This window comes from Pseudophryne corroboree, assembly GCF_028390025.1.
Source record: "Pseudophryne corroboree isolate aPseCor3 chromosome 3 unlocalized genomic scaffold, aPseCor3.hap2 SUPER_3_unloc_23, whole genome shotgun sequence".
Classification (NCBI taxonomy): domain Eukaryota; kingdom Metazoa; phylum Chordata; class Amphibia; order Anura; family Myobatrachidae; genus Pseudophryne; species Pseudophryne corroboree.
In genome coordinates this window covers 1,032,365-1,057,338 of record NW_026967512.1, presented here as the reverse complement: position 1 = coordinate 1,057,338, position 24,974 = coordinate 1,032,365, and the positions used below count along the sequence as shown (strand labels likewise).

The 24,974-nt window shown below is 44.1% G+C and overlaps 1 protein-coding gene across 1 annotated transcript in view; it reads left to right on the top strand.

Annotated features, from left to right (window-relative positions):
• Nucleotides 1–24,974, top strand: part of LOC134983751 (oocyte zinc finger protein XlCOF6-like) — a 105,316-nt gene that overhangs the window by 28,693 nt on the left and 51,649 nt on the right. The window contains exons 3-4 of the mRNA XM_063949394.1: nucleotides 4,529–4,598; nucleotides 9,535–9,595. Coding sequence (XP_063805464.1) covers nucleotides 4,529–4,598; nucleotides 9,535–9,595 — 131 coding nt within the window. The remainder of the gene's footprint in view (nucleotides 1–4,528; nucleotides 4,599–9,534; nucleotides 9,596–24,974) is intronic.

Here is a 24,974-nt window from a genome sequence, read left to right as displayed (position 1 = left end):
ATTAGTATCATGGGGCATAGACGGGCCCACCAAGAGCCACCGACACCCCAAGAGTCCAACAGTGTGGGCTGGCTCCTCCCTCCATGACCTCCCCTCCAGACTCAGGTTAGAAAATGTGCCCGGAGGAGCCGGTCACAGCTAGGGGAGCTCTACAGAGCTTCTTTAGTAAAAGTTTTTTTAGAGTTTGTTTTTTTACAGGGATGCTGCTGGCAACATCCTCCCTGCATCGAGGGACTGAGGGGGGGAGCAGTGTCCGCCCTGCGGGGTCTGAGCCACTATCTCCTCTGACTGGACACTGAGCTCCAGAGGGGATAGATCGCTCCCCGCCACAGGGGAACGCTCACCCCAGCAGCATGCCACCACCCCCTTGCAGAGCTGAAGAGTCGTCGGCCCCTGGCAAGTGTGGAGCCGATGTGAAGAAGGCGGCAACAGGGTAGGGAGCGCAGTGATAACTGCGCTCCGGGGCTCAGCAGCACTTGGTGCGGCGTTGTGTTGGACGCCCTGAGCCGACACCTACGCCCTATACTTACCACACAGCCTGTCGGGGTCCCTGTATCTCAGCCAGCACCAAAACTCCTCATGCCAGGATAATCTTCAAGAGCGGCAGGACAGCGCCATTACAGGGGCGGAGCTTCTCCTCAGAGCGGACCCAGCAGCGTTCAGCGCCATTTTCCTGTCTGCATCCACTCTGCCTGTGAAGAGCAGTCCCTACAGAGCAACTCCAGCTATCTGTACGGTAGAAGGGGGGCTGTATATAGACAGGGTCACCTATTAATGGACACAGTCAGCGCTGGTTTGGGGTCTCCCTATACATGTTATAGCGCTGTGTGTGGATTGGCTCCAATCTCTGCGTCTCTCTGCCATTCTTGGGGGTGGGGGGACTCTGTCTGCCCTTTACCCTGTGTGTAGATTTCTGACCGTGTTGCTAGGACTGAAACTGCCACTCAGGTATTACAGTCCTCTATGGCTGTTCCCTCGGGGTCCCCTGCGGTACATTCTCACACACGTGATCTTGCCCACATTACGCAGGATGACACGGATACCGATTCTGACACTGCAGACAGTGACTGGGATGTGTCGAGGGGGACGGCATCACTTGATAAGGGGGTGCAGTTGATGATTGAGGCCATGAGAGATGTGTTGAATATTGCCGACACAACCCCTGAGCAAGCTGAGGAGGCCTTTTCTCATATGTCCTAGAGGATGCTGGGGTCTGCTTTAGTACCATGGGGTATAGACGGTTCCGCAGGAGCCATGGGCACTTTAAGACTTTTCAAGGGTGTGAACTGGCTCCTCCCTCTATGCCCCTCCTCCAGACCTCAGTTTAGAAAATGTGCCCAGGCAGACTGGATGCACTCCAGGAGAGCTCTACTGAGTTTCTCTGAAAAGACTTATGTTATGTTTTTATTTTCATGGAGGCTGCTGGCAACAGTCTCCCTGCTTCGTGGGACTGAGGGGGCAGAAGTAGGAACCAACTTCCTGAAGAGTTTCATGGCTCTGCTTCTGGCTGACACGACACCATTAACTCCTGAAGGGTACTGAACGCTAGCTGCGGCTATGTGCTCACTCCCACAGCCCGCCGTCACCCCCCTTACAGAGCCAGAAGACAGGTGAGTGTAAGAAGAAAAAGTATCTTCAACCATCGTGACGGCTAACAGGTACCGCGCAGTGGGCGGGAACTCTGCGCGCCATGCTACCGTTCACACACAGGCACTGCAGGGCGCGCGGGGGGGGGGGGGGGGGCGCCCTGAGCAGCATAAATTATAATCATCACTAGCTAATAAGGGGACATAAGTTGCTGAGGCACAGTACTACCCCCGCCAGTATAAAAATTAGAATTGGAATCTCTGAGGAGAAACGCGCCATTACAGGGGGCGGGGCTTCCTCCTCAGTCAGCCAGTACACTCCTCAGCGCCATTTTCTCTCCTAGCAAGCTGCAGAGAAGAACACTGGTCCTTCTACTCTTCTGACCCAAGTATCAGGGTGCAAAACAGGGGTGACGCAGTGTAATTTGGTGCCTTATTGTGAATTTATCATTATAAAAGCGCTACAGGTCTGTGGACATTCTGTGTTACATGGTTATTATCACTAGTACTGGGTTGTGAGCTGGAAAATCCTATCTGTGTCCTGACAGATTTTACTGTGGGTCTGTCCCCTATAAGCCCCGGAGTGTCTGTGGTGTGGTTGTGCACGTGTGTGACATGTCTGAGGCAGGGAGCTCTCCCCTGAGGGAACCATTTTAGGGACACAGAGTTGTAATGTGGTGGTGCTGCCGGCACACCATGAGCCTGAATGGGTGAAAGAATTACGTGATAGTGTGAATCATATCAGTAAGAGATTGGATAAGTCTGAGTCTCATGCAGAAACCTGGAGAAAATCAGTGGAAGATGTGATTTTTCATAGTTCTGCCTTTTCATCCACAGGGGACCATTTGCACAAATAGTAAAAACTGATACCGACACGGAATCTGATTCCTGTGTCGACACTAGTGATTCCAGGGGAATAGAACCTAAATTGGCAAAACCATTTAATACATGATTGTTGCTATAAAGGAACTCTCCTCCCCTCCATATCCCAGAGTACCTCAGTGTTTTTTCTGTGCTCAAGCACTAACAGAGATTGTGTGGCGCGCCCACACTTATTTTGATTTTTTTATTTTTACTACACTTTATTCACATCCCTTCCCCCCCTTCCAAAAGGCGTGGGTCCGGGATAGTGGAAGCTGCTACAAGCAGCTACTGGCATGTCGGTCCTCACTAAAAGAGCACCCTCACAGCCAAGAGCAGACATCCTGCAGGAAGCTAGACGGAGCTTAAAGAAGAAGCCCCGTCATAGCCCCTCACCACAGGAGTTCAGGTATGCTGGGGACGGTCAGCTCACGCTGCCGCCTTTCATCATCGCTAGTTACAGCACGACGAGCACTCTGGCTGCGTTCTTGGCAAGCGGAGGCAGAGGTCAATAGAGGTATAGAGGCGTTGTCTTATGGTGGCGAGAAGTTGCTTGGTCCTGAATTGGACAAATAGATTTCTGAGGCCACGGGAGGAAAGTCTGTTTTCCTACCATTGCCTCCAACGGTACCTAGACGGAAATACTCTGGCCCGGCGTTCAAATCCTTTAGACCTCAGCCCTTTCGAGGCCGTGGTAAAGGAACAGCCATGACTGGTAGACGAGGTCAAGGACGTAGTTTCCAACAAACCAACACCAGTCGTCAGGACGCTAAGGTCACCGACAAGCCAGTGGCATGACGGGCTCCCAATCCATCTTTGATCTCCAATTTTGGGAGCTCGCCTTCAGACGTTCCATTTGGCGTGGTTCCAGACATCCACAGATGGGTGGATCCACAATTTAGTGTTAAAAGGTTACAAAATAGAGTTAGACTGTCTCCCGCCACTTCGGTTTTTCAAGACAGGACTGCCTCTGTCGGACGACAAGAGTGCGGTTCTGCAAATTGTCATTCAATCCCTGCTGGATTCAGCAGTTTTGATTCCGGTCCCTGTACAACAACAAGGTCAGGGTTATTATTCCAGTCTGTTTGTGGTACCAAAGCCGGATGGCTCCGTCAGGCCAATATTGAACTTAAAGGGTCTCAATCAGTACGTCACTTACTACAGATTCAAGACGGAATCTCTGCGGTGCAGGTTTAGAGCCACAGGAATTCATGATTACGCTAGATCTCAAGGATGCGTACTTACACATTCCGATTTTGCCACCTCATCAGAGGTTCTTGCGTTTTGCAATACGGCAGAACCATAACCAGTTTCAGGCTCTACCGTTTGGCTTCTCATCAGCTCCTCGGGTATTCACCAAAGTGATGTCTGTGATGATAGCTCATTTCAGATCCCTGGGAGTGATAATAGTTCCGTACTTGGACGATCTGCTCATCAAAGCTCCGTCTCAACAGATGCTCCTCCAACATGCGTTGCTAACGTACAATGGCCCTCATTCCGAGTTGATCGCTCGCAAGGCGAATTTAGCAGAGTTGCACACGCTAAGCCGCCGCCTACTGGGAGTGAATCTTAGCTTCTTAAAATTGCGAACGATGTATTCGCAATATTGCGATTACAAACTACTTAGCAGTTTCAGAGTAGCTTCTGACTTACTCGGCATCTGCGATCAGTTCAGTGCTTGTCGTCCTGGTTTGACGTCACAAACACACCCAGCGTTCGCCCAGACACTCCCCCGTTTCTCCGGCCACTCCTGCGTTTTTTCCGGAAACGGTAGCGTTTTTATCCACACGCCCCTAAAACGCCGTGTTTCCGCCCAGGAACACCCATTTCCTGTCAATCACACTACGATCGCCGGAGCGAAGAAAAAGCCGTGAGTAAAAATACTATCTTCTTAGCAAAATAACTTGGCGCAGTCGCAGTGCGACTATTGCGCATGCGTACTAAGCGGATTTTCACTGCTATGCGATGAAAAATACAGAGCGAACGACTCGGAATGAGGGCCAATGTACTAGTTCAGCACGGTTGTATTGTCAGCTTCAAGAAATCACATCTAATTCCGTCTCAATTACTTCAATTCCTAGGTATGATTCTCGAAACGGTAAATCTAAGAATTACCTACCAGAACAGAAAGTACAGATTATTCGTCATCTGGTACAATTAGTGCTCAAGCCACGCGCAGTCTCGGTACATTTGTGCATTCGCCTCTTAGGCACAATGGTTGCGGCTTTCGAAGCACTTCAGTTCGGAAGATTTCACTCACGTCCTTTTCAACTGGATGTGCTCGCACAGTGGTCGGGCTCGCATCTGCAGATTCACCACAGGGTGAGGTTGTCGCCACGGGCTAGGGTATCTCTACTCTGGTGGCTCAAAGTACACAATCTAACTGCAGGGAAATTGTTCGGCGCCTGGAATTGGATAATTCTAACGACAGACGTGAATACAAACAAACAATAACAGCGCTAATTAATGAACTATCACATAAGGATTGAGTGAAAAAATTGTAATCAATTTAATATAGTGGCAATCATTTGCCTAAAAGCAATATACACAGCTCATATAAAATTGTAATATCGATTAAAATTGGGTCTTAGTAGTGAAGTGCCTATAATAAGCAGTCCGTTCCTATTGAGTGAACTGGTTTTGGCAGATATTAAAATTTTTTTTTAGAAAAACAGACTGTCTGCGCAGTCAGCCATCCAACTTTACCAATCCCGCTAGAGGTGAAGTCCCTTGGTGTTTTCAGTTGTTTATAAACATCCCAGCCGGGTTCCTCATTTGTTGCGGTGTCCTTCTCCTTTTAAGGTTGGAAGTAGTAAGATGTATAGAAGATGGTTTATCTGCAAAGTTGTAAGTCCAGTTCTGGTCCGGTTATAGGCAACACTTGATGACCCAACAGTTCCTGACGCGTTTCGCTGTATGCACTACAGCTTTTTCAGAGGATAACTGTATGGCTGAACTGAGCTGATATTTATACCAATACTGATGACCTAACATTCAACACCTGTTCACTCAATCCTTAACTTTAAAACTGGTCAAAACTCATAATGATTATAATATATACATTCTACTGATAGTTCATGGACAGACTCACATAATGAAATTTTATTAATATAATGATAAATCACAATAAAACACATAATATGTAAATTCATGATTACTCATTTAGAAGTACTTCCGGGTTAAAAACGTCATATGACGTATGTCTCTTAATTAGACAATAATTATTGCTTCCATTTATTTATTATTTCAAGAGATCTATATTAACTCCTGATAGGAAATGCCCAAATCATCAAACATTGATAGTTATAAATAGTATGTCCGCCTGTATCACAATATTTAATGATACTTCCGGGTTCGTTGTGCAATTCTACTTCCGCCGTGTGGAGCGCATCCTAGAGGTGTACGTTCCTCTTCCGCTCCACGAGGCTCCTGTTGCCCATAGTCCTCTGCTTTCTGGTCACGTGACTCGTCATTGCCGATCACGTGACCGCTCTACGAGGCTCTTGATGCCCATACTGCTCTACTCCCGGTCACGTGACTCGTCGAGTCCGATCACGTGACCTGATTGCTTTTCACATAAAATTAAACGGAGCTTTGACAGATTGAGGGGGCAATTCTATATTGATTATCTGTTATTAGTCACAGCGAGATGTGGAAAACTAGTTGTATTTTTTATTTATTATTGTGTCAATAAACATTAGTGCGATACCGCTGAAATTGTTTCTTTTATTTTCACTATGTTGCAGAGCAGAGCAGTATGGGCATCAAGAGCCTCGTAGAGCGGTCACGTGATCGGCAATGACGAGTCACGTGACCAGAAAGCAGAGGACTATGGGCAACAGGAGCCTCGTGGAGCGGAAGAGGAACGTACACCTCTAGGATGCGCTCCACACGGCGGAAGTAGAATTGCACAACGAACCCGGAAGTATCATTAAATATTGTGATACAGGCGGACATACTATTTATAACTATCAATGTTTGATGATTTGGGCATTTCCTATCAGGAGTTAATATAGATCTCTTGAAATAATAAATAAATGGAAGCAATAATTATTGTCTAATTAAGAGACATACGTCATATGACGTTTTTAACCCGGAAGTACTTCTAAATGAGTAATCATGAATTTACATATTATGTGTTTTATTGTGATTTATCATTATATTAATAAAATTTCATTATGTGAGTCTGTCCATGAACTATCAGTAGAATGTATATATTATAATCATTATGAGTTTTGACCAGTTTTAAAGTTAAGGATTGAGTGAACAGGTGTTGAATGTTAGGTCATCAGTATTGGTATAAATATCAGCTCAGTTCAGCCATACAGTTATCCTCTGAAAAAGCTGTAGTGCATACAGCGAAACGCGTCAGGAACTGTTGGGTCATCAAGTGTTGCCTATAACCGGACACGAACTGGACTTACAACTTTGCAGATAAACCATCTTCTATACATCTTACTACTTCCAACCTTAAAAGGAGAAGGACACCGCAACAAATGAGGAACCCGGCTGGGATGTTTATAAACAACTGAAAACACCAAGGGACTTCACCTCTAGCGGGATTGGTAAAGTTGGATGGCTGACTGCGCAGACAGTCTGTTTTTCTAAAAAAAAATTTTAATATCTGCCAAAACCAGTTCACTCAATAGGAACGGACTGCTTATTATAGGCACTTCACTACTAAGACCCAATTTTAATCGATATTACAATTTTATATGAGCTGTGTATATTGCTTTTAGGCAAATGATTGCCACTATATTAAATTGATTACAATTTTTTCACTCAATCCTTATGTGATAGTTCATTAATTAGCGCTGTTATTGTTTGTTTGTATTTTTGTATAATTGGGTGTGACTATCCCAGTAATATTTAGCAGCAGCATTAGAGGTGCAGCAACCCTTAAGCGCCCGATCCAATACCTGTTGGTACACAATTCTAACGACAGACGTGAGTCTGAGGTTTGGGAGCTGTAGTTCAAAATTGTCAGCTCCAGGGTCTCTGGGCGGATCACGAAAGATTGCCGTCTATAAATGTCCTGGAACTCCGGGCAATTTACAATGCGCTACGACAAGCAGTGCACATGCTTCGGTCTCAGACTGTCCAGGTGCAGTCAGACAATGCGACGGCGGTCACGTACATCAACAAACAAGGTGGAACGAGAAGCCGCATGGCAATGCAGGAAGTAGCTTGAATCCTCAACTGGGACGAATATCACCAAGTGATATTGTCGGTGTTCATACCGGGAGTGGACAACTGGGAGGCAGATTATCTCAGTCGTCTGGATTTTCATTCAGGAGACTGGGCATTAAAACCAGAAGTGTTTCATATGTTGGTCCAGAGGTGGGGTTACCCTCAGGTGGACTTGATGGCATCTCGCCACAATCACCAAACACCCCAGTATGTGTCCAGAACGTGAGATCCAAAGGCAGTGGCGGTGGATGCTCTCACAATCGCATGGCCGTACAGCCTCGTGTATCTGTTTCCACCGTTTCCGCTGCTCCCTCTGTTGCTAAAACGGATCAAAAGAGAGTCCGCCACAGTCATACTAGTGGCACCTCATTGTCCTCGGAGAGCTTGGTTCTCGGATCTCCGCGGACTACTCGCAGACAATCCTTGGCCGCTCCCACTACGTCCGGACCTGCTACAACAGTGTCCGTTCCTTTACCCGATTTAGCGCGGCTGCGTTTGACGGGGTGTGGCTGTTGAGACCGCCCTCTTAAGAAGAGAGGGCATTCCAGAATCGGTTATACCAACCATGTTACGTGCTAGGAAGCCAGTTACGGCAGCTCATTATTACAGAATTTGGCGTGCCTATATAGGTTGGTGTGAAGCTCGGAAGTTTCCGACATTATCTTTCAAGTAATCCTGTCTTTTGTTATTTCTACAAACAGGGTTAGATGGAGGACTGCGTTTATCTACACTAAAGGTGCAGGTATCTGCTTTGTCAATTTACTTTCAAAGACGATTGGCTCTATTGCCGTCTGTACACACCTTTCTGCAATGTGTCCTCAGAGTACAGCCTCCATTCATTCCACCTACAGCGCCATGGGACTTGAATCTGGTTTTAGATTTCTTACAGTCTTCATATTTTGAGCCCTTACAACAAGTGAATATTGAGTTTCTCACTTGGAAAACTATTTTTCTCCTAGCCTTAGCTTTGGCAAGGCGTGTTTCCGATTTTGGTGCCTTGTCATGCAAGCCACCATATTTGGTGTTTCATGATGACAGAGCGGAACTTCGGACGAATCCCGCTTTCTTGCCAAAGGTAGTGTCATCTTTTCACATCAATCAACCAATAGTAGTTCCTGTATTAACAGAAGATTCTGGAACTTTGGATGTGGTATGCGCACTACGCGTTTATGTATCCTGAACGTCTACAGTTCGTAAGACGGACACCATTGTTTGTTCTGTATGATGCTGCCAAGATGGGTTGGCCAGCTTCTAAGCAGACCTTATCCAGATGGATTAAACTGACCATACGTTAGGCTTATCTTCATGCTAGGTTACAGCCACCTACATCAGTAACAGCTTATTCCACACGTTCTGTGGGAACTGCATGGGCAGCTGGTCGTGGGGCTTCTACGACGCAGCTTTGCCGTGCGGCTACATGGTCATCAGTGCACACGTTTGTGCGTTTTTAAAAGTTTGATACATTTGCGGCATCAGCATCTAGCTTTGGCCGCCTAGTGTTACAGGTGCCAAACAGCTCTCCCGCCCACATGGGAAGCTTTGGTACGTCCCAAGAGTACTCCAGTGATGAAAAAGAAAATAGGATTTTGGTATTTACCAGGTAAATCCTTTTCTTTGAATCCATAGGGGGCACTGGACGCCCACCCAGAGCAGTGTTACCTTATGGTAACACATTCTCACCGACTGGTTCAAAGTTTAAAGTTCTATCGGTTATGGTGTCAACTGTTTAGTTGTCAGTAACGTTATATGTCAACTTTATTGTTGTCCGTTATGTTATATATTCTCCATTGTCAACCTCTCTATCACTCCTGTTCGGCTCAGTAAAAAAATCTGAGGTACTCTGGGATATGGAGGGGATTTATAAACTTAAATATTCAGTGCCCTGTTCTTGCTAAAGCCGTCCATATACCAAGAGTACTCCAGTGCCCCCTATGGATTCAAAGAAAAGGATTTACCTGGTAAGGACCAAAATCCTATTATCAGTGCACAGCCTATGTCATCTCCACATGATATCTCAGTGTTACCTAAATGTACGCACAGGCGATGTTATATTACTGCACAGCCCATGTCACCTCTAGTAATCCCACATGATCTCTCAGTGTTACCTAAATGTATGCACAGGCGATGTTATATTACTGCACAGCCCGTGTCACCTCTAGTAATCCCACATGATCTCTCAGCGTTACCTAAATGTATGCACAGGTAATGTTATATTTCTGCACAGCCCATGTCACCTCTAGTAATCCCACATGATCTCTGTGTTACCTACATGTATGCACAGGCGATGTTATATTACTGCACAGCCCAAGACACCTCTAGTAATCCCACATGGTCTCTCAATGTTACCTAAATGTATGCACAGACGATGTTATATTACTGCACAGCCCATGTCACCTCTAGTAATCCCACATGATCTCTCAGTGTTACCTAAATGTATGCACAGGCGATGTTACATTACTGCACAGCCCAAGACACCTCTAGTAATCCCACATGGTCTCTCAATGTTACCTAAATGTATGCACAGGCGATGTTATTTCTGCACAGCCCATGTCACCTCTAGTAATCCCACATGATCTCAGTGTTACCTAAATGTATGCACAGGTGATGTTATATTACTGCACAGCCCATGTCACCTCTAGTAATCCCACATGATCTCTCAGTGTTACCTACATGTATACACAGGCGATGTTATATTACTGCACAGCCCATGTCACCTCTAGTAATCCCACATGATCTCAGTGTTACCTAAATGTATGCACAGGCGATGTTATATTACTGCACAGCCCATGTCACCTCTAGTAATCCCACATGATCTCTCAGTGTTACCTAAATGTATGCACAGGCGATGTTATATTACTGCACACCCCGTGTCACCTCTAGTAATCCCACATGATCTCTCAGTGTTACCTAAATGTATGCACAGGTGATGTTATATTACTGCACAGCCCATGTCACCTCTAGTAATCCCACATGATCTCTCAGCGTTACCTAAATGTATGCACAGGCGATGTTATACTACTGCACAGCCCGTGTCACCTCTAGTAATCCTACATGATCTCTCAGCGTTACCTAAATGTATGCACAGGCAATGTTATATTACTGCACAGCCCATGTCACCTCTAGTAATCCCACATGATCTTAGTGTTACCTAAATGTATGCACAGGCGATGTTATATTACTGCACAGCCCATGTCACCTCTAGTAATCCCACATGATCTCTCAGTGTTACCTACATGTATGCACAGGCGATGTTATATTACTGCACAGCCCATGTCACCTCTAGTAATCCCACATGATCTCAGTATTACCTACATTTATGCAAAGGCGATGTTATATTTCTGCACAGCCCATGTCACCTCTAGTAATCCCACATGATCCCTCAGTGTAACCTAAATGTATGCACAGGTGATGTTATATTACTGCCCATGTCACCTCTAGTAATCCCACATGATCTCAGTGTTACCTAAATGTATGCACAGGCGATGTTATGTTACTGCACTGCCCATGTCACCTCTAGTAATCCCACATGATCTCAGTGTTACCTAAATGTATGCACAGGTGATGTTATATTACTGCACAGCCCATGTCACCTCTAGTAATACCACATGATCTCAGTGTTACCTAAATGTATGCACAGGCGATGTTATATTACTGCACAGCCCATGTCACCTCTAGTAATCCCACATGATCTCAGTGTTACCTAAATGTATGCACAGGCGATGTTATGTTACTACACTGCCCATGTCACCTCTAGTAATCCCACATGATCTCAGTGTTACCTAAATGTACGCACAGGTGATGTTATATTACTGCACAGCCCATGTCACTTCAAGTAATCCCACATGATCTCTCTGTGTTACCTAAATGTATGCACAGGTGATGTTATATTACTGCCCAAGTCACCTCTAGTAATCCCACATGATCTCTCAGTGTTACCTAAATGTATGCACAGGCGATGTTATATTACTGCACAGCCCAAGACACCTCTAGTAATCCCACATGGTCTCTCAGTGTTACCTAAATGTATGCACAGGTAATGTTATATTTCTGCACAGCCCATGTCACCTCTAGTAATCCCACATGATCTCTGTGTTACCTACATGTATGCACAGGCGATGTTATATTACTGCACAGCCCATGTCACCTCTAGTAATCCCACATAATCTCTCAGTGTTACCTAAATGTATGCACAGGCGATGTTATATTACTGCACAGCCCATGTCACCTCTAGTAATCCCACATGATCTCTCAGTGTTACCTAAATGTATGCACAGGCGATGTTACATTACTGCACAGCCCAAGACACCTCTAGTAATCCCACATGGTCTCTCAATGTTACCTAAATGTATGCACAGGCGATGTTATTTCTGCACAGCCCATGTCACCTCTAGTAATCCCACATGATCTCAGTGTTACCTAAATGTATGCACAGGTGATGTTATATTACTGCACAGCCCATGTCACCTCTAGTAATCCCACATGATCTCTCAGTGTTACCTACATGTATGCACAGGCGATGTTATATTACTGCACAGCCCGTGTCACCTCTAGTAATCCCACATGATCTCAGTGTTACCTAAATGTATGCACAGGCGATGTTATATTACTGCACAGCCCATGTCACCTCTAGTAATCCCACATGATCTCTCAGTGTTACCTACATGTATGCACAGGCGATGTTATATTACTGCACAGCCCATGTCACCTCTAGTAATCCCACATGATCTCAGTGTTACCTAAATGTATGCACAGGCGATGTTATATTACTGCACAGCCCATGTCACCTCTAGTAATCCCACATGATCTCTCAGTGTTACCTAAATGTATGCACAGGCGATGTTATATTACTGCACACCCCGTGTCACCTCTAGTAATCCCACATGATCTCTCAGTGTTACCTAAATGTATGCACAGGCGATGTTATTTCTGCACAGCCCATGTCACCTCTAGTAATCCCACATGATCTCAGTGTTACCTAAATGTATGCACAGGTGATGTTACATTACTGCACAGCCCATGTCACCTCTAGTAATCCCACATGATCTCTCAGCGTTACCTAAATGTATGCACAGGCGATGTTATATTACTGCACAGCCCGTGTCACCTCTAGTAATCCTACATGATCTCTCAGCGTTACCTAAATGTATGCACAGGCAATGTTATATTACTGCACAGCCCATGTCACCTCTAGTAATCCCACATGATCTTAGTGTTACCTAAATGTATGCACAGGCGATGTTATATTACTGCACAGCCCATGTCACCTCTAGTAATCCCACATGATCTCTCAGTGTTACCTACATGTATGCACAGGCGATGTTATATTACTGCACAGCCCATGTCACCTCTAGTAATCCCACATGATCCCTCAGTGTAACCTAACTGTATGCACAGGCGATGTTATATTACTGCACAGCCCATGTCACCTCTAGTAATCCCACATGATCCCTCAGTGTAACCTAAATGTATGCACAGGTGATGTTATATTACTGCCCATGTCACCTCTAGTAATCCCACATGATCTCAGTGTTACCTAAATGTATGCACAGGCGATGTTATATTACTGCACAGCCCATGTCACCTCTAGTAATCCCACATGATCTCTCAGTGTAACCTAAATGTATGCACAGGCGATGTTATATTACTGCACAGCCCATGTCACCTCTAGTAATCCCACATGATCTCAGTGTTACCTAAATGTATGCACAGGCGATGTTATATTACTGCACAGCCCATGTCACCTCTAGTAATCCCACATGATCTCTCAGTGTAACCTAAATGTATGCACAGGTGATGTTATATTACTGCACAGCCCATGTCACCTCTAGTAATACCACATGATCTCAGTGTTACCTAAATGTATGCACAGGCGATGTTATATTACTGCACAGCCCATGTCACCTCTAGTAATCCCACATGATCTCAGTGTTACCTAAATGTATGCACAGGCGATGTTATGTTACTGCACATCCCATGTCACCTCTAGTAATCCCACATGATCTCTCAGTGTTACCTAAATGTATGCACAGGCGATGTTATATTACTGCACAGCCCATGTCACCTCTAGTAATCCTACATGATCTCAGTGTTACCTAAATGTACGCACAGGTGATGTTATATTACTGCACAGCCCATGTCACTTCAAGTAATCCCACATGATCTCTCTGTGTTACCTAAATGTATGCACAGGTGATGTTATATTACTGCCGAAGTCACCTCTAGTAATCCCACATGATCTCTCAGTGTTACCTAAATGTACGCACAGGTGATGTTATATTACTGCACAGCCCATGTCACTTCAAGTAATCCCACATGATCTCTCTGTGTTACCTAAATGTATGCATAGGTGATGTTATTTTACTGCCCAAGTCACCTCTAGTAATCCCACATGATCTCTCAGTGTTACCTAAATGTATGCACAGGCGATGTTATATTACTGCACAGCCCAAGACACCTCTAGTAATCCCACATGGTCTCTCAGTGTTACCTAAATGTATGCACAGGTAATGTTATATTTCTGCACAGCCCATGTCACCTCTAGTAATCCCACATGATCTCAGTGTTACCTACATGTATGCACAGGCGATGTTATATTACTGCACAGCCCATGTCACCTCCAGTAATCCCACATGATCTCTCAGTGTTACCTACATGTATGCACAGGCGATGTTATATTACTGCACAGCCCATGTCATCTCTAGTAATCCCACATGATCTCTCAGTGTTACCTAAATGAATGCACAGGCGATGTTACATTACTGCACAGCCCAAGACACCTCTAGTAATCCCACATGGTCTCTCAATGTTACCTAAATGTATGCACAGGCGATGTTATATTACTGCACAGCCCATGTCACCTCTAGTAATCCCACATGATCTCAGTGTTACCTAAATGTATGCACAGGTGATGTTATATTACTGCACAGCCCATGTCACCTCTAGTAATCCCACATGATCTCTCAGTGTTACCTACATGTATGCACAGGCGATGTTATATTACTGCACAGCCCATGTCATCTCTAGTAATCCCACATGATCTCTCAGTGTTACCTAAATGAATGCACAGGCGATGTTACATTACTGCACAGCCCAAGACACCTCTAGTAATCCCACATGGTCTCTCAATGTTACCTAAATGTATGCACAGGCGATGTTATTTCTGCACAGCCCATGTCACCTCTAGTAATCCCACATGATCTCAGTGTTACCTAAATGTATGCACAGGTGATGTTATATTACTGCACAGCCCATGTCACCTCTAGTAATCCCACATGATCTCTCAGTGTTACCTACATGTATGCACAGGCGATGTTATATTACTGCACAGCCCATGTCATCTCTAGTAATCCCACATGATCTCTCAGTGTTACCTAAATGAATGCACAGGCGATGTTACATTACTGCACAGCCCAAGACACCTCTAGTAATCCCACATGGTCTCTCAATGTTACCTAAATGTATGCACAGGCGATGTTATTTCTGCACAGCCCATGTCACCTCTAGTAATCCCACATGATCTCAGTGTTACCTAAATGTATGCACAGGTGATGTTATATTACTGCACAGCCCATGTCACCTCTAGTAATCCCACATGATCTCTCAGTGTTACCTACATGTATGCACAGGCGATGTTATATTACTGCACAGCCCATGTCATCTCTAGTAATCCCACATGATCTCTCAGTGTTACCTAAATGAATGCACAGGCGATGTTACATTACTGCACAGCCCAAGACACCTCTAGTAATCCCACATGGTCTCTCAATGTTACCTAAATGTATGCACAGGCGATGTTATATTACTGCACAGCCCAAGACACCTCTAGTAATCCCACATGGTCTCTCAGTGTTACCTAAATGTATGCACAGGTAATGTTATATTTCTGCACAGCCCATGTCACCTCTAGTAATCCCACATGATCTCTGTGTTACCTACATGTATGCACAGGCGATGTTATATTACTGCACAGCCCATGTCACCTCTAGTAATCCCACATGATCTCTCAGTGTTACCTAAATGTATGCACAGGCGATGTTACATTACTGCACAGCCCAAGACACCTCTAGTAATCCCACATGATCTCTCAGTGTTACCTACATGTATGCACAGGCGATGTTATATTACTGCACAGCCCATGTCACCTCTAGTAATCCCACATGATCTCTCAGTGTTACCTACATGTATGCACAGGCGATGTTATATTACTGCACAGCCCATGTCACCTCTAGTAATCCCACATGATCTCAGTGTTACCTAAATGTATGCACAGGCGATGTTATATTACTGCACACCCCGTGTCACCTCTAGTAATCCCACATGATCTCAGTGTTACCTAAATGTATGCACAGGCGATGTTATATTACTGCACAGCCCATGTCACCTCTAGTAATCCCACATGATCTCTCAGTGTTACCTAAATGTATGCACAGGCAATGTTATATTACTGCACAGCCCATGTCACCTCTAGTAATCCCACATGATCTTAGTGTTACCTAAATGTATGCACAGGCGATGTTATATTACTGCACAGCCCATGTCACCTCTAGTAATCCCACATGATCTCTCAGTGTTACCTACATGTATGCACAGGCGATGTTATATTACTGCACAGCCCATGTCACCTCTAGTAATCCCACATGATCTCTGTATTACCTACATTTATGCAAAGGCGATGTTATATTTCTGCACAGCCCATGTCACCTCTAGTAATCCCACATGATCCCTCAGTGTAACCTAAATGTATGCACAGGTGATGTTATATTACTGCCCATGTCACCTCTAGTAATCCCACATGATCTCAGTGTTACCTAAATGTATGCACAGGCGATGTTATATTACTGCACAGCCCATGTCACCTCTAGTAATCCCACATGATCTCTCAGTGTAACCTAAATGTATGCACAGTTGATGTTATATTACTGCACAGCCCATGTCACCTCTAGTAATACCACATGATCTCAGTGTTACCTAAATGTATGCACAGGCGATGTTATATTACTGCACAGCCCATGTCACCTCTAGTAATCCCACATGATCTGTGTTAACTAAATGTATGCACAGGTGATGTTATATTACTGCACAGCCCATGTCACTTCAAGTAATCCCACATGATCTCTCAGTGTTACCTAAATGTATGCACAGGCGATGTTATATTACTGCACAGCCCATGTCACCTCTAGTAATCCCACATGATCTCAGTGTTACCTAAATGTATGCACAGGCGATGTTATATTACTGCACTGCCCATGTCACCTCTAGTAATCCTACATGATCTCAGTGTTACATAAATGTACGCACAGGTGATGTTATATTACTGCACAGCCCATGTCACCTCTAGTAATCCCACATGATCTCAGTGTTACCTAAATGTATGCACAGGCGATGTTATATTACTGCACAGCCCATGTCACCTCTAGTAATCCCACATGATCTCTCAGTGTTACCTAAATGTATGCACAGGTGATGTTATATTACTGCCGAAGTCACCTCTAGTAATCCCACATGATCTCTCAGTGTTACCTAAATGTATGCACAGGCGATGTTATATTACTGCACAGCCCATGTCACGTCTAGTAATCCCACATGATCTCAGTGTTACCTAAATGTATGCACAGGCGATGTTATATTACTGCACAGCCCATGTCACCTCTACTAATCCCACATGATCTCTCAGTGTAACCTAAATGTATGCACAGGTGATGTTATATTAATGCCCATGTCACCTCTAGTAATCCCACATGATCTCAGTGTTACCTAAATGTATGCACAGGCGATGTTATATTACTGCACAGCCCATGTCACCTCTAGTAATCCCACATGCTCTCTCAGTGTAACCTAAATGTATGCACAGGTGATGTTATATTACTGCACAGCCCATGTCCCCTCTAGTAATACCACATGATCTCAGTGTTACCTAAATGTATGCACAGGCGATGTTATATTACTGCACAGCCCATGTCACCTCTAGTAATCCCACATGATCTCAGTGTTACCTAAATGTATGCACAGGCGATGTTATATTACTGCACTGCCCATGTCACCTCTAGTAATCCTACATGATCTCAGTGTTACCTAAATGTACGCACAGGTGATGTTATATTACTGCACAGCCCATGTCACCTCTAGTAATCCCACATGATCTCTCAGTGTTACCTAAATGTATGCACAGGTGATGTTATATTACTGCCGAAGTCACCTCTAGTAATCCCACATGATCTCTCAGTGTTACCTAAATGTATGCACAGGCGATGTTATATTACTGCATAGCCCATGTCACCTCTAGTAATCCCACATGATCTCAGTGTTACCTAAATGTATGCACAGGCGATGTTATATTACTGCACAGCCCATGTCACCTCTACTAATCCCACATGATCTCTCAGTGTAACCTAAATGTATGCACAGGTGATGTTATATTACTGCCCATGTCACCTCTAGTAATCCTACATGATCTCAGTGTTACCTAAATGTATGCACAGGCGATGTTATATTACTGCACAGCCCATGTCACCTCTAGTAATCCCACATGATCTCTCAGTGTAACCTAAATGTATGCACAGGCGATGTTATATTACTGCACAGCCCATGTCACCTCTAGTAATCCCACATGATCTCAGTGTTACCTAAATGTATGCACAGGCGATGTTATGTTACTGCACTGCCCATGTCACCTCTAGTAATCCTACATGATCTCAGTGTTACCTAAATGTACGCACAGGTGATGTTATATTACTGCGCAGCCCATGTCACTTCAAGTAATCCCACATGATCTCTCTGTGTTACCTAAATGTATGCACAGGTGATGTTATATTACTGCCCAAGTCACCTCTAGTAATCCCACATGATCTCTCAGTGTTACCTAAATGTATGCACAGGCGATGTTATATTACTGCACAGCCCATGTCACCTCTAGTAATCCCACATGATCTCAGTGTTACCTAAATGTATGCACAGGCGATGTTATATTACTGCACAGCCCATGTCACTTCAAGTAATCCCACATGATCTCTCAGTGTTACCTAAATGTATGCACAGGTGATGTTCTATTACTGCACAGCCCATGTCACCTCTAGTAATCCCACATGATCTCTCAGTGTTACCTAAATGTATGCACAGGAGATGTTATATTACTGCACAGCCCATGTCACCTCTAGTAATCCCACATGATCTGTGTTAACTAAATGTATGCACAGGTGATGTTATATTACTGCACAGCCCATGTCACTTCAAGTAATCCCACATGATCTCTCAGTGTTACCTAAATGTATGCACAGGTGATGTTCTATTACTGCACAGCCCATGTCACCTCTAGTAATTCCACATGATCTCTCAGTGTTACCTAAATGTATGCACAGGCGATGTTATATTTCTGCACAGTCCATGTCACCTCTAGTAATCCCATATGATCTCTCAGTGTTACCTAAATGTATGCACAGGCGATGTTATATTACTGCACAGCCCATGTAACCTCTAGTAATCCCACACGATCTCAGTGTTACCTAAATGTATGCACAGGCGATGTTATATTACTGCACAGCCCATGTTACCTCTAGTAATCCCACATGATCTCTCAGTGTTACCTAAATGTATGCACAGGAGATGTTATATTACTGCACAGCCCATGTCACCTCTAGTAATCCCACATGATCTCTCAGCGTTACCTAAATGTATGCACAGGCGATGTTATATTACTGCACAGCCCGTGTCACCTCTAGTAATCCTACATGATCTCTCAGCGTTACCTAAATGTATGCACAGGCAATGTTATATTACTGCACAGCCCATGTCACCTCTAGTAATCCCACATGATCTCAGTGTTACCTAAATGTATGCACAGGCGATGTTATATTACTGCACAGCCCATGTCACCTCTAGTAATCCCACATGATCTCTCAGTGTAACCTAAATGTATGCACAGGTGATGTTATATTACTGCCCATGTCACCTCTAGTAATCCCACATGAGCTCAGTGTTACCTAAATGTATGCACAGGCGATGTTATATTACTGCACAGCCCATGTCACCTCTAGTAATCCCACATGATCTCTCAGTGTTACCTAAATGTATGCACAGGTGATGTTCTATTACTGCACAGCCCATGTCACCTCTAGTAATTCCACATGATCTCTCAGTGTTACCTAAATGTATGCACAGGTGATGTTCTATTACTGCACAGCCCATGTCACCTCTAGTAATCCCACACGATCTCAGTGTTACCTAAATGTATGCACAGGCGATGTTATATTTCTGCACAGCCCAAGTCACCTCTAGTAATCCCACATGAGCTCAGTGTTACCTAAATGTATGCACAGGCGATGTTATATTTCTGCACAGTCCATGTCACCTCTAGTAATCCCACATGATCTCTCAGTGTTACCTAAATGTATGCACAGGCGATGTTATGTTACTGCACAGCCCATGTCACCTCTAGTAATCCCACATGATCTCTCAGTGTTACCTAAATGTATGCACAGGCGATGTTATATTACTGCACAGCCCATGTCACCTCTAGTAATCCCACACGATCTCAGTGTTACCTAAATGTATGCACAGGCGATGTTATATTACTGCACAGCCCATGTCACCTCTAGTAATCCCACATGATCTCAGTGTTACCTAAATGTATGCACAGGCGATGTTATATTACTGCACAGCCCATGTCACCTCTAGTAATCCCACACGATCTCAGTGTTACCTAAATGCATGCACAGGCGATGTTATATTACTGCACAGCCCATGTCACCTCTAGTTATCCCACATGATCTCAGTGTTACCTAAATGTATGCACAGGCGATGTTATATTACTGCACAGCCCAAGTCACCTCTAGTAATCCCACATGATCTCTGTGTTACCTAAATGTATGCACAGGTGATGTTATATTACTGCCCAAGTCACCTCTAGTAATCCCACATGATCTCTCAGTGTTACCTAAATGTATGCACAGGCGATGTTATATTACTGCACAGCCCATGTCACCTCTAGTAATCCCACATGATCTCAGTGTTACCTAAATGTATGCACAGGCGATGTTATATTACTGCACAGCCCATGTCACCTCTAGTAATCCCACATGATCTCTCAGTGTTACCTAAATGTATGCACAGGCGATGTTATATTACTGCACAGCCCGTGTCACCTCTAGTAATCCCACATGATCTCTCAGTGTTACCTAAATGTATGAACAGGCGATGTTATATTACTGCACAGCCCAAGTCACCTCTAGTAATCCCACATGATCTCTGTGTTACCTAAATGTATGCACAGGCGATGTTATATTACTGCACAGTCCATGTCACCTCTAGTAATCCCACATGATCTCTCAGTGTTACCTACATGTATGCACAGGCGATGTTATATTACTGCACAGCCCATGTCACCTCTAGTGACCCCACATGATCTCAGTGTTACCTAAATGTATGCACAGGAGATGTTATATTACTGCACAGCCCATGTCACCTCTACTAATCCCACATGATCTCTCAGTGTAACCTAAATGTATGCACAGGTGATGTTATATTACTGCCCATGTCACCTCTAGTAATCCTACATGATCTCAGTGTTACCTAAATGTATGCACAGGCGATGTTATATTACTGCACAGCCCATGTCACCTCTAGTAATCCCACATGATCTCTCAGTGTAACCTAAATGTATGCACAGGTGATGTTATATTACTGCACAGCCCATGTCACCTCTAGTAATCCCACATGATCTGTGTTAACTAAATGTATGCACAGGCGATGTTATATTTCTGCACAGTCATGTTACCTCTAGTAATCCCATATGATCTCTCAGTGTTACCTAAATGTATGCACAGGCGATGTTATATTACTGCACAGCCCATGTCACCTCTAGTAATTCCACATGTTCTCTCAGTGTAACCTAAATGTATGCACAGGTGATGTTATATTACTGCCCATGTCACCTCTAGTAATCCCACATGATCTCAGTGTTACCTAAATGTATGCACAGGTAATGTTATATTACTGCACAGCCCATGTCACCTCTAGTAATCCCACACGATCTCAGTGTTACCTAAATGTATGCACAGGCGATGTTATATTACTGCACAGCCCATGTCACCTCTAGTAATCCCACATGATCTCTCAGTGTTACCTAAATGTATGCACAGGCGATGTTATATTACTGCACAGTTCATGTCACCTCTAGTAATCCCACATGATCTCTCAGTGTTACCTAAATGTATGCACAGGCGATGTTATATTACTGCACACCCCGTGTCACCTCTAGTAATCCCACATGATCTCTCAGTGTTACCTAAATGTATGCACAGGTGATGTTATATTACTGCACAGCCCATGTCACCTCTAGTAATCCCACATGATCTCTCAGCGTTACCTAAATGTATACACAGGCGATGTTATGTTACTGCACAGCCCGTGTCACCTCTAGTAATCCTACATGATCTCTCAGCGTTACCTAAATGTATGCACAGGCAATGTTATATTACTGCACAGCCCATGTCACCTCTAGTAATCCCACATGATCTTAGTGTTACCTAAATGTATGCACAGACGATGTTATATTACTGCACAGCCCATGTCACCTCTAGTAATCCCACATGATCTCTCAGTGTTACCTACATGTATGCACAGGCGATGTTATATTACTGCACAGCCCATGTCACCTCTAGTAATCCCACATGATCTCAGTATTACCTACATTTATGCAAAGGCGATGTTATATTTCTGCACAGCCCATGTCACCTCTAGTAATCCCACATGATCCCTCAGTGTAACCTAAATGTATGCACAGGTGATGTTATATTACTGCCCATGTCACCTCTAGTAATCCCACATGATCTCAGTGTTACCTAAATGTATGCACAGGCGATGTTATATTACTGCACAGCCCATGTCACCTCTAGTAATCCCACATGATCTCAGTGTTACCTAAATGTATGCACAGGCGATGTTATGTTACTGCACTGCCCATGTCACCTCTAGTAATCCCACATGATCTCAGTGTTACCTAAATGTATGCACAGGTGATGTTATATTACTGCACAGCCCATGTCACCTCTAGTAATACCACATGATCTCAGTGTTACCTAAATGTATGTACAGGCGATGTTATATTACTGCACAGCCCATGTCACCTCTAGTAATCCCACATGATCTCAGTGTTACCTAAATGTATGCACAGGCGATGTTATGTTACTGCACTGCCCATGTCACCTCTAGTAATCCCACATGATCTCAGTGTTACCTAAATGTACGCACAGGTGATGTTATATTACTGCACAGCCCATGTCACTTCAAGTAATCCCACATGATCTCTCTGTGTTACCTAAATGTATGCACAGGTGATGTTATATTACTGCCCAAGTCACCTCTAGTAATCCCACATGATCTCTCAGTGTTACCTAAATGTATGCACAGGCGATGTTATATTACTGCACAGCCAAAGACACCTCTAGTAATCCCACATGGTCTCTCAGTGTTACCTAAATGTATGCACAGGTAATGTTATATTTCTGCACAGCCCATGTCACCTCTAGTAATCCCACATGATCTCTGTGTTACCTACATGTATGCACAGGCGATGTTATATTACTGCACAGCCCATGTCACCTCTAGTAATCCCACATGATCTCTCAGTGTTACCTAAATGTATGCACAGGCGATGTTATATTACTGCACAGTCCATGTCACCTCTAGTAATCCCACATGATCTCTCAGTGTTACCTAAATGTATGCACAGGCGATGTTACATTACTGCACAGCCCAAGACACCTCTAGTAATCCCACATGGTCTCTCAATGTTACCTAAATGTATGCACAGGTGATGTTATATTACTGCACAGCCCATGTCACCTCTAGTAATCCCACATGATCTCAGTGTTACCTAAATGTATGCACAGGCGATGTTATATTACTGCACAGCCCATGTCACCTCTAGTAATCCCACATGATCTCTCAGTGTTACCTAAATGTATGCACAGGCGATGTTATATTACTGCACACCCCGTGTCACCTCTAGTAATCCCACATGATCTCTCAGTGTTACCTAAATGTATTCACAGGAGATGTTATATTACTGCACAGCCCATGTCACCTCTAGTAATCCCACATGATCTCTCAGTGTTACCTAAATGTATGCACAGGCGATGTTATATTACTGCACACCCCGTGTCACCTCTAGTAATCCCACATGATCTCTCAGTGTTACCTAAATGTATGCACAGGTGATGTTACATTACTGCACAGCCCATGTCACCTCTAGTAATCCCACATGATCTCTCAGCGTTACCTAAATGTATGCACAGGCGATGTTATATTACTGCACAGCCCATGTCATCTCTAGTAATCCCACATGATCTCTCAGCGTTACCTAAATGTACGCACAGGCGATGTTATATTACTGCACAGCCCGTGTCACCTCTAGTAATCCTACATGATCTCTCAGCGTTACCTAAATGTATGCACAGGCAATGTTATATTACTGCACAGCCCATGTCACCTCTAGTAATCCCACATGATCTTAGTGTTACCTAAATGTATGCACAGGCGATGTTATATTACTGCACAGCCCATGTCACCTCTAGTAATCCCACATGATCTCTCAGTGTTACCTAAATGTATGCACAGGCGATGTTATATTACTGCACAGCCCATGTCACCTCTAGTAATACCACATGATCTCAGTGTTACCTAAATGTATGCACAGGCGATGTTATATTACTGCACAGCCCATGTCACCTCTAGTAATCCCACATGATCTCAGTGTTACCTAAATGTATGCACAGGCGATGTTATGTTACTGCACTGCCCATGTCACCTCTAGTAATCCTACATGATCTCAGTGTTACCTAAATGTACGCACAGGTGATGTTATATTACTGCACAGCCCATGTCACTTCAAGTAATCCCACATGATCTCTCTGTGTTACCTAAATGTATGCACAGGTGATGTTATATTACTGCCGAAGTCACCTCTAGTAATCCCACATGATCTCTCAGTGTTACCTAAATGTATGCACAGGCGATGTTATATTACTGCACAGCCCATGTCACCTCTAGTAATCCCACATGATCTCTCTGTGTTACCTAACTGTATGCACAGGTGATGTTATATTACTGCCGAAGTCACCTCTAGTAATCCCACATGATCTCTCAGTGTTACCTAAATGTATGCACAGGCGATGTTATATTACTGCACAGCCCATGTCACCTCTTCTAATCCCACATTATCTCTCAGTGTAACCTAAATGTATGCACAGGTGATGTTATATTACTGCCCATGTCACCTCTAGTAATCCTACATGATCTCAGTGTTACCTAAATGTATGCACTGGCGATGTTATATTACTGCAC